Genomic DNA, 12232 nt, shown 5'->3' on the forward strand with positions numbered 1-12232 from the left:
GTACCAAAGACAATTATAAGGGATCGTTTAGTTTTGGGTTTATGGTAAACTGCATTATGGGGCTTGAAAATGTTGTCATGGTATTAAACATGTGATGTTGACACTTATTAACACCCCTACAGTACACATTGGCTATCAGTCGTGACAGACCGAACCAACGGGGTGGAAACAGGCAGGTCACAGAATCGTTGGATAACAGCCGTTATTCAGGAGCAAGTCTGGTCTGATCATCCTCCCTCGCCTTCTGCTGAAATGTCGGTTTATACTTCTTGCCTTTTTAAGATGGACGGACAGATGGATGGACGGACATGGGCTACTTGCGATTATTTCTTAGTCCTTAATAAGATTCCCTGTGTTTAAGAAGAGTAATACAAGATCACTTTCAAAAGTTTCGTTTCGTTTATTCCAGTATAAATAAAAGTAAAAGTATTTGGATCTATTGCCTGTTTAAACGCAGAAAACCGTGTTTGTGAAAGGTGTCTTTTACTTCTGTCGTCGTTGCTTTTATATGTATAAAAAAATATTAAACTTACGTAAAATATCTTTCTACTTTTCATCTCACAAGATTAATCCCTCTGAAAGTCTTCAGCGTTTGAAAAAGGAAGATAATTCGGTATTAATTTGAACTTACTAACCCAAGTATATGAATTTGATTAAAACAAGTCACACAGTCTTTTAAGCATACAACTTGGGAAATATTTGTTGGCATTGTTATGTGCAAAGGCTTGTACTCTTGGCGGAAGGTAATATTTTGACGGATCAACACGAGGTGATCAAGCCAATGCCAAGGGTTACGCAGCTAGTTTGCTATTCATGGAAGAAAAGATAAGAAGCTTTGAAATGCAAAACTATGCCTGCATTTGAGGGAGAATGTATTCGTTTAGAAAGGGAAGAAGGAAGGTTAAGATAGGACACTGCAAGGAATATTGAGGATAATTCTTTCTGGAAAGGTCTGCAGACGTCTGACGCATGTGTCCAACTAATACTGCCACCCCAAATTTACCCCATTTTGGAGAAGCTACAACAATGCAAATCTGAAACATACAGTGCAGTGTGATATGAAAGTGCCTAAAATAAACTTAAGTTATGTGAGGCCGTAGTTATAAGTTGTGACCCCTGGCAGAGATGCCAGTAATTTATAAAAGTTGAAGTTTTTAAAGGTTACTTGGCCTCCCCTGCTGGAACCAGTTTTGCTTTTTCTGTCAAAAAGTTTCCTGAAATTCTTAGACTATTGTTAAACAATTTTATCAAAGTTAAAACTCATTCTTTGATCCATTTTAGAATTTCTCAAACTTTTAATAAACATCGTGTTTTTTAAAAATTATTATGAAATGCTACATAATGAATTGCACTTTCAAAATTTTTTATTTCACCGATTTAGATTTGTAAACCCCTCCCACACCCCTCTCTTAGGTGAATTTACACAAATTTGTATATTTTGTCATAGCAAATTTGGGCATCATGCAATTAACTTAAAAGAGAGTAAAACAAAAGCTATTTTCTTTATAGTCATTTTTTTTTAAATACAGTCCATCAATCTCTGTTGATAATTTGACAGTCTTTCCCTAGTGATAGTGAAACAGTTTTATAATGTTGTATTTTACACACATTTTATCACACTGTTTAATCCAATCATTTTCTAGTCATTGGTTCTTATGTATGAATTTCTCATGCAATTTCGTTTGTAATTTAATCCTTTTATAACGTACAATCAAACGCAAGGCAAATGTCACATGTAAACGACATTTATGGTTTGAAGTACACTTAATTTTCTCAAACTTAGAAAAAAAAGAAAAAAAAAGTCTTTTTTCTAGCAGAAAAGTAATATGTATATATTTTAACGATGTCATTTTTTTTCTCCTTTCTTTTGCTGCATCTACAGTTTTCACATTAAGAATGAATTCTTTCACTTTGTTTTTGGCAGCATACAGATGTGCATTCTTTCATTGCACAAATTATAAAAAATTGTATATGAGAAGATAATTTTTGTAAGCTGGTAAATATATTGTAATGTACATACTCTATGCTAAGCCTCATATCGTGAATATAGTGTGTTTTTTTCCCTTCATTTCCCCCCCCCCCCCCTGTAACATACTTTATATTTTCTTCTTGACTAATATTTCCCCAAATTTCATATCTTGTAAACTCTTCACAGGGGACTGATATTTAAAGTTTGGACATCATGATAAGAGAGTTTAGGTTTTTTGCTCTTAGAATTCAGTGTTAAATCTGTACGTTTATTTTTTCTTTGTTTTTGCTTCGAAAATAACAGCGCTGGTACCCGGAGTGTAAACAATGATTCATACTGACGGTCACTTCATTTTTCATATTTTGGACACTTTAATGCACTTTATTTCACTTCACACTTCTCTATTTGGACTTGCGATGGAATATTTGTAAATATGAATCATGTTGTTATGGATCCAATGACACTTTACACTTTTTTAATTCAAATTATATGAGTGCATATGCTAAACCATATGAGCATGTGCCAAAGTTTTATGCACATATGTGGGTTGTATTAAGTGATACACTTGACAGCACTTTACTGCACTTCTCTGGTATAATTACAAGCACAATCGGACATGAGGAGGTTATACCAGTGTCGATGTACACTTCACGACACTTGACACATTTCTCTCAAAGACATCTCTTGTACATAGTCGTCATAGCTTTGCAAACAGAAGTTTGGGGAGAATGTAATTTTGTAATGTCCAGGTTTTAGTCCAGTTGACTGTTAATTAATATTTAGTCATGTATTTTGCACTTCACTTGAAATCACTTCATTCCCCTTTATGAAACTCCTAAAACTTTGGTATACCAATTTTTTATTTAGGAAGAAACACTTTGACAAGTTATTTTGCTTTTCAAGCTTCTACAGTTCTCGTTGTTGTTATACATTGGTATACCTTGTAAATTTCAATATCAAATTTTTTCACCGATTTCAAAATATATGGTAAAAAGGTGATCCTGTGTCGAAATTTGTGTCACAGAACACTTCATTCCAACAATGTCTTTGGCGCTAGAATAAAACCAATTAAAATGAATGAAGACAATTTTGTATGCATTTTTTGTGACAATTTTTGAAAGAAATTTGTAAAAATGTCGATTTATCACTTTACGTCACTCAATTTATCGTTTTTTCCAACTTCAATTGTGCGTATGTAACTTTGGTGTGGACTTTTTGAGAAATCCGCCCACTTCACTGGGCATCACTATTTGATGCACTTTTGAATCGTGGAGGCTGTAAAATGAAGTGCGTTAGAGGGTTGCAAGAGTATCGACTGATGTTTAAAACTGGATGACATTTATTGAATTCTATTTCAGTGTTTGTCGGTTATAGTTTAACTTTAGTGTACAATACAACTCATTAGAAGTGATTGAATAATTTGAATATGTTTTGTAATTATGGCAAACATCATTCCAAAATGAACTTTCCAGTCTTTAATCAGAAGATGAAACAGTTTTATGATATTTTCATCAATATTTTGTAAAGCATAGAAAGTTGGTCTTGGCTTATCAACTTGTTGTGATGAATTTTTATCTCAATACATTACATGTATAGAGATATTGTAACAGTAAGTGGGACTTTCTCTTCTCTTAAAAATTTTTCAGCGTCTTCAAACAAAGTTCTTTTTCTCTGGAATTTCCAGAGCAAGAATATATCATATAGACCAACAAAAGTTACTATTTTTTATTCCAGAATTGTATCTCATTCTGTGACTTTTTCACCGATTTATGTCCAAATCGGGCCAATTTGGACTGAAAACACACTTTGGCAGACCTGTTTTGCACACGCTCCAAAACTTATGTTTTATGAAAGAGAATAGAATAGAACTGTCTTTCAACAGTGGTATCGTCTAAGATAGGGTCCTATGTATTATATATTTTATTAAAATTTGAAACTTTCATTTGTTGTTTACAGGTAGGTATTAATAAGGATTTTACTACATGTATATGACATTTAATGGCTTTTATTTGCTTTATTTGATGTTTAAATGATTTTTCTTTCTTAAAACAACACTGAGCTGCCGCCCCTACTTTTAGTAAAAAGGTCCGTTTTTGATGATTAAGCCCCGCCCCCAAGTCTGTTTTGTAGCAGATTGGCTATGACTCATAACAGCTACATGTTAGATATACGAAAATGGCTACCCTCGCGAACAATTTTCTGTTCTGTAGTTAGGTACGCGAGGTGTTAGTGTATTGCATGCTAATTACATTCTGTACTGCTGAATTCTACGTAGTGCATTTAATTTATATTAGGCCTTCGTTTTTGTAACATCCATTTAAGGACAGTACTGGTGTTCAGGTAGCTTTTCAGAGCAAGGGCCATGATAAGTTTGTTTGATTGCCCTTCATGTATTTTGTATAATTACGTATACACATTCTTGTATTTCTGAAGGCTACTTAATGTAGGCCTAGTGCATTTAAAAATATATATATAGGCCTAGGCCCCTAGGCCTATTAGGCTTTCAGTGATAGCCACATTAGCATTGTACTGGTGTTCAGACAGCTTTTCCTAGGAAGGACCAGGGTAAGTTTGTTTGATGGGTACGTATAAAAGAGGGGCCGGCCATAGCATCACAACTTTGATAAGACTATAAAAATTGTATAAGGTTATGTTTTATTTATAAGGATATAAGATGTATAAGGTTATAAGAAGTATGTTTAGCTTTCTTTTGAACCTGTAATGTTTGACATCAAATGTAAAAAGAATTAAAATAAAATAACAAAATGGAGAGGAACTGAGGTGGCTATTAGGGGAAGAGGAGGCCACCCATCACTTGCATATAAAAACTTGTAATCTTCTTTTACATTATTTTTTCCAAGTCATAAATCCATGAAATCTTCATGTCCGAAAAATTGAGATGGAAAAACGTGGGTTGTTTTGATATCTAGAAGTGGACACAGTTTTGATGGTAGTCACCACTACAGTCTACAGTAACATACAGTAGGTCAATAGGCCTAGCTCTCAAGGCAGGCATCAAGAATATGGTCGAGTTGTTCGCCTCTTCTAATTTGGCTGTTGTCATTGACGTCAAACTATATGACCAAAAAGTCCAACAGAGACTGACCTAAGATGAAGGATACCACATAAAAAACAAGTTCTTAAATATTCTATGACATTACTAAACCTTGCAACGTCGTTCTTTCGACTAACAGACAATGAGCGCTAAAGGCAAGACTAGCAGGATAAAGTGTAACCTGCAGAGACTATTCGTGCCAAATAGCAAAAATGCAAGTTATATATTTGTTGTACCATTATTGATATTGATAATTGTAGAGACAGAGCAAAGATTTGAAATTAGGAATCAAAATTAAAACTTCCAGTATTGAGATACTGCGTCATTGATGCTCTTGTTTAGGCATTGCATTGAAACAATGCAATCTTATACATTGCCTTAAAACTGACTGAGTGTAAATTCAAATAGATGATGAATTTACCATACTTACCATACCTTTCGATTTTATGGTAAGGTATGTCTTTGGTCCAGGCACTTGACATGCTATTTGGGAGTGGAAATTTCCTAACGAAATGATATTTTGTTGAGACGCAATTAGAAATGTTAAGGTTAAAAATGAAAACTTTGCTTAATGCGATTTCTTCTCAATAAGAAACATAAAAAACAGACCAGTTTGTTTCTCCTGAGTGGGTAAATTTCAGTTTTTGAGGGTGAAGTTTCTAAAATAATTTAGTCCAAAAGAAACTTCAAACTTGGATTTCGATTCTCACTGAAAGGATTTAATAAGTGTCAATTTACAATCAGAGGTTAATATCATACTTTTTAGAGGTTGTATTTATGATTTTTTTTCTCAGGGAATTTGTTGAAGATATTTATTCTCTCTTATCATTGTAACTATAACATGAAGAACTTCCTCACACAGGAACGTTGTTGAGGGAAAAGAGTAGAAAACAGGGGGTCCATATTCATTGAGTGAATGGTGGTGATTTTACTGGTAGTCATAGTGGGGAGTGATGGGGCCAAGGAAAGAGGGGGTACCACCACATTTACCTAGGGTCTTTTATGTTACAAGGGTGGTTTCTCATCTATGCATATTTGGTGCAGCAATGACACACAAGGACGTGTGCTTCAAATTAATCTTCATATGGGTGTCAGAGGTGGTCATAAGGGGTGGGGGGTGCGGTTGGAGACAACAAGGTGTTGACCCCCCTGAAAAACCTACCTCATCTGACATACTATGCACTGGTCCATATTGAAGAAATATAAAGCATTTATTTAATATCTGCATGTCACCTGTTGCTGGGTGGTGGTATACCACACTGCAGTTAAAAGCTGATTCATGGTGCCAGCATCACCCCCCCCCCACCCCCCATGTGACATCTGAGCTCCCCAGTACTTTGAAAATGTATCTTGCAATCAAAGGGCCTTAGCGAGTTAAGAAACGATGCCTGCAGAAGAAATCTGATTTGTAGAGTATAAATTCAGAGTATTTTTAATGGTGTTTATTTCAAATTAATGTTTTAAGTACATTTAAATAGATATTTTGTTTAAGCCATGCAACCTCATTTCAAGACTGTTTTCTTTTTCATTTCAAGTTCTTTACAGCCAAGCAGTAAACTGTTTTTGTCTTAATTTTGTCTTCAGATCTTTAAACAGTATAAGATGTATTCGAAATATCTATATGAGTTCTGCTTTGTAAAAAAAGCAAGGAGTATAGTTTATATGTGTAGGAGGGGGGCAAAAAAGAAATGAAATTGAATATTCAAGACTCTCTCGTACAACAAGGCCACCTCATTTATCACAGTTAGTATATATATATATATATATATAAATATATATATATATATATATATATATATATATATATATATATATATATATATATATATATAGAAATATATATATATATTTTAAGGCTTTATCCGTAGGTAAGTGTATTTTCATTACAAAAGGACACATTGACTTTGTTTCCTTCACATATTTCCATTTCCTATGGAGCGAAGATGTGAATATTTAGGTGGGTCCAATCTCTCTTGAAATTATTCTGTCTGGGGATGTGTCTCTGTGTATCTCTTCATAAGCTTTTCAACATCCCTGTATGTATCAGGAGACAAAATTGTGATGGCAAACAAAAACCTAGGTTTTCTGGGATTTGTTGCCCCTCAGGTACAATTTACAGATGTTTGGTATTGTCTTTATAGTTTTAACTCTTTGATATGGGTAAACTTTCTGTAAGTTATGTTCCCTCTGGTTGTTGCCGTTTTTAAATACATTCTCCAGACATCGAGAATAATCTAGTTAAAGTGATGAAGATGCACGTCGTTGGGGCTATCTAGCATATTTGGGATATCTAGCATAATTGGGGTGTCTAGCATATTTGGGGTAATAAACATTCACTTTCTCAAAAGACATCTGTATTGACACCGAAATTTAAGCCTGCTGAGATTTGGCTGAAAAGTTTTCAAAAATAGTTTTGATGGATATTTCTAACTTCCCAAGATGTTAAAGATTGCTCAATTAGATAAAAAAAATAATAACCAAATCTCTCTCAGGGACAAGAAATACACAGACGATGGATGAAAAAGTGCTTGTTGTCGTTGGAATATGTGTGACCATATTTTGACTGTCTAGCATATATGGGAGCAACAGTGATGACATTTAAAGTTGTTCATGAGAGTTTGGGTATCCAATTAAAAATATGCTCGAACCTTTAAGTGTTGTGAAGTAGTATATTCTCAGTTTGTTTTATGGTGTGCCTATGGTCTTTGGGGCTTATTTTTGTGTTACATAATTATTTAGTATCGCTAAATGGACTAATTTTTTTCTTTTGTCTTTAGTGTGCCTTTGTATAATGTAGATGATTGTTTCTTTGTTAGCTACCCCCAATTTTTGAAATTAAAGTGCTCTCATAACCATTATTGTGCACACATAGATTAACTTTTCTAGCATTTATTATTATACCAAAACCTCATGTTTTTATACACTCTGTACATTATTAGTTTTTTCTGGCATATTGTCAGTTTTACTTTTTGCCATAAATCTCTCTTTTTTTTGTTTTCATTGATTAACAATTGAGTTTAATAGTTTCATATCACACACCAGTAGCTTTGAGTCCACCCCCCCCTCCTTAATATCTAAATATATATATTATGGTAGAGAATATTATATCTATATTTTTCTTTTAGTTTACCTCAGTTAACCTTAAACCTTACAATGTTGCCAATATTATCTTAATAATTGCCATGGAAAAATTAATGAAAATAATATATCACAGCTTATAACTCCAAGTTGGACTCCCCGCTGAGGAAGTGATATGGGGATGGGGTGTGTGTGGGGGGTGTGGGGTGGGGGTGGGAGAGGGAAACTGGAACATACCAGACAGAGGCACTGGTAGAAACTGTTTTTGACCTGCTTAAAAGATATCTTCTACTTTTTATTATGTAAAAAAAAAAAACAGTGCCATCTTTGTTGTCGTAAATTTTATAACAATTTTGAAACAGTTTTCTTTTGTTTTTGTTTTCTTCACAAAAAAAAAGTTATCATTTTCTTTATTTGCAATATTTTTAAACCTAATATCACTCACTGTATTCAAGAGGCATTTAGCTTTGTTTTGCCGTTTGTTTATTTCTTGTTTTTTTTTTTTTTTCAACTTTTTGTCTCATTATTTTTGTCTACTTAATGATGATTTTCTTTCTTCTTCTTTTTTTTGGGGGGGCGGGGGGAGGGGTGTCCCTACATTTTAAAACCATGGTACAAGATGCTATTGGATAGTTTTGATATGCATTAAACATGGCAGTTGTTTGCAGTAAAGTTTAAGATGTCTTTTAATAATCATGTTGCAGTTGTGCAGCATCAGTTTGTTTACTTTTTTTTTTTAGCAATTTATATGACTGTTATTCGAAACGACTGAAATGCCAAGACTAATACCTGTCATACTTGTGTTATTCTGATACATATATAAACCGGAGGAGATCAAAACTCCACAAATCAATTGTTTCAAGGCAAAATTTAAATAAGCTGTATATGATAAGGCAGTATGGAAGATGATTTGCCTTGCTGCCTAACTAAATCACTGATACTTTCTAACATATCTTTCAGCATTTTTAAGATATCTTGTAAAATGGGGTCGTTTCTTAATATTGTGTAATATATAGGCTTAATTAAGTTTTTCTTTTTCCCCTTTCTCTTCTTATTTTGTAAACTGTAAAAAAGTTATATAAAGGTTTGGTGCAGCAAAAGACGCAAATATATCTAGTTTAAAACATTAACAACAGACCAAAGTATATTTTCTCGAAGCTTTTTTTCATTTTCCATACAAAATCTCAGGTGATGGCGCTCTACATATTTGGCAGGTTGGTATCCACTAAATGAAAAAGTTAGGACGAGGAATTCATTCCATGAAACCTATATACTCACGGTATGTTTATACTAAATACAATTGGCAATGTATAACTGTTGAAAACGCACTGCCATATCCCCTTCATCCCTCCCTCCCGGGAGCACGAAGATGAAGGCATTTTCTTACAAGGGTTCATGTTGCATTTATCTGGAATATTTAGCATTCCATTGTCACTCTCATATCAGCAACTAACGATGATGAAAGAGAGATTACTGTGATAGCAGTTTTACTCGGCGAACCCTAATTTAAGTCGAACACTTTTCATGTCAAATTTCCCCTAAGCCTTATCACCCTGATGGTCGTGTTACCATGCAGAGCTACTGAAAAGGTCCCTCAATCCCCCACCCCATCCCCTCCCTCTCCCCACCCTCCTCTAGGCCCTCGTGTAGCCCACTTCTGATTGACACTTGCAATGCGGTAGAAACTGAGCATGCGCACACTACCCACAGCAATGCGTATCAATAATAGTCTCCATATGTGTCATGCCTGACACCTGAACCCATTTTTCATTAGTAACGGTAGCTCACCTCGATGTCTAAAGGTAAACCAATATTCTATTTTAATAGCTCGTCCAGTAGTTAAAAGTCGGGCATAACCCTACCGTTTCCACTATACCGTCACAAAACCTCTCACGGTGTAAATCGCTTCTGCAAACAGAGCTATTGTGTGCCCTCTTTGCCTCTCGATAGCACCTTGTGAAAAGAACGAACCCGTCTCTATAATCAAAAGGGGTCCTGCAAACAACCAGTCGATCATCGTTATATGTTTATAGTACTTAAGTTGTTCTGCGAATCGATATTTTAGAATACAGGTGGCAAGTTGTTTTATATGGACGGTAAGCTAAACTTACCACTAATTACGAAGGCAGAGAGAGTTCAATGTTTGTCAAGACATTTCTCGTGTTTCTTTTCTCATAATCCTGAGACATTCTTTACCATTTGTCAAGTCTTCATTGGAGTGTTCAGTGATTTGTGTGTGTGTGTGTATTTGTGTACTGGTGTTTCTAGTGTTAACTGTGATACCAAAAAAACAAACTTTGGAGATAATACATTACACTATACCGCGCATGATACGTTACCTGACCATTTCATACCGTGCGTCGTCGTCAAGACGTCAAACCAACGGTATCTATGTAACTGAAAGTGTAAAATCGAATCACTTTCCAATTGGAAAAAGGCTTCAGGTGAGTAGTTTTGACGAAATATATACTTGAAGGAACTTCCGAGGAAAGTTCACAGAATATGCCCACAACAGATACTGATTGTCCGAATTCCGATTTGCTGATAAAATATCGCACCAGTTACAGAATATCCTTACAGGAGATGAAACACGGTTTCTGTTGGATCTTTCATCATCTGAAGAAACTTTTATAATTTCGATTTTCATACTCGTACAGTACGAATTTCTAATATCCTATTTATATACTATTCTTTGCGGCTTAGCGAGTCGATGGGACGCGAGCTGTCTTATTTACAGGATATTTGATTTAACTACCAGTATAATGAACACGGCCAGTTAGTGTCATTTCATGTAACCCTATATTAGGAAGATAACAATATATTTGTTTAATTTGACATACTGCGTATAAAAGCAGAATGCGTTAGTATGTGCCAAATGTGTCGGAATAGCTAGTATGCCTCCGAGTTAATACTGCTCATCCGGATGGGTATGGACTATACTGCTCTTAGAACGCGAGGAAATTGGAAAACCATGTTATATTGTGTGCAGAAATGATTATACGCCGTGTTTGTGGTTAAATACGCGTAACATTTTTTTAGCCTTTGTTTTTCACGTCAAAATTAGACACTTTGATTTGACAGACTTATTATGGAGACGGAATTTTCTGCGACCTTCACAAATCACCCGCCGATCCATGGCAATTCAGGAATGAACATTGTTCAAGCAAAACGTTACGACTTGGGTAAGTCTTCCGTCACCTTGCCGCAAATGCGTATTGAGAGTTGCGGGTTAACTGTCGACCTTAGCAACAGGAGTAGGCACTGGAAACACCGCAAACGATTTAAACCGAAAACGAAATCGTCGAAGAAAATAGCTATCGGATCTACGAACGCATCACACTTAGAAATGAGGTCACGTGGCCCCGAACCATATGACGTAGGAGCCCAAAGAGATAGAAGTTTGTCCTTTCCACCATCACGTGAAGAGGAAAATCAAACAGCGCATTACGTAAGAAGTATGAAAATCGGTCAACTGCCAAGTCCATCTTTTATCGATATGGAAGAATTTTACAGAGATATGATGAGTGCTCTAGCGCCACCAAATTTCCTGCCGAAATCATTTCAGAATAAAGTGATCGGAAAGCCCAGCTCTAAGGCAAGTATTCCAAGAATACCAAACCAATCACTCAATATTCATAATCATCAGCAAGAGGATTTATTCGCCAATACAGACACGTTTCAACCCCGATCAAGTCACGAAGTCTCTATTTTAAGCCATCTGGCATCAAAACGAAGATCAGAAATGGAAGAAGCAAGAAAATTGTTAACTTCTGAGCCGTTCCCGGGATACAGTTCTCGGGAGAACTCGGCTAATATATCAATGACACAATTAAGAAGAATGGCAGAAGTCTTAAAATTAGACGAACGTACTTCAATGCATAGTATTGAACCTATTAAATGTACCTCGATTCCTCCAGTTTCGGTGTTCTTTCGAAAACGATCACCGAAGAAGCCAAAAATAGTCCTAGAAGAGTATCCGACGGATGTTATGACTTACTTCAATGGGAAGGGTACTTCAAGTGAGGGAACCCCCACTGAAGACGGAACGGAAAGGAAAATGGCGACCAGGGATAAGTCTGATCAAACTCAGAGACGAAAAGAACCTAAGATCATCACTCGGAAGCATTCAT

The 12232-nt window shown here is 35.4% G+C and overlaps 1 protein-coding gene across 2 annotated transcripts in view; it reads left to right on the forward strand.

Moving 5' to 3' along the window:
* Positions 1–9247, forward strand: part of LOC139960710 (protein tweety homolog 1-B-like) — a 68237-nt gene extending 58990 nt beyond the window's left edge. For both annotated transcript variants that reach the window (XM_071959294.1, XM_071959295.1), the window contains one exon: positions 123–9247. In XM_071959294.1, coding sequence (XP_071815395.1) covers positions 123–227 — 105 coding nt within the window. In that variant the 3' untranslated portion in view covers positions 228–9247. The remainder of the gene's footprint in view (positions 1–122) is intronic.
* Positions 9248–12232: the final 2985 nt, after the last annotated feature.

This window comes from Apostichopus japonicus, chromosome 19, assembly GCF_037975245.1.
Source record: "Apostichopus japonicus isolate 1M-3 chromosome 19, ASM3797524v1, whole genome shotgun sequence".
NCBI classification, from domain to species: Eukaryota; Metazoa; Echinodermata; class Holothuroidea; order Aspidochirotida; family Stichopodidae; genus Apostichopus; species Apostichopus japonicus.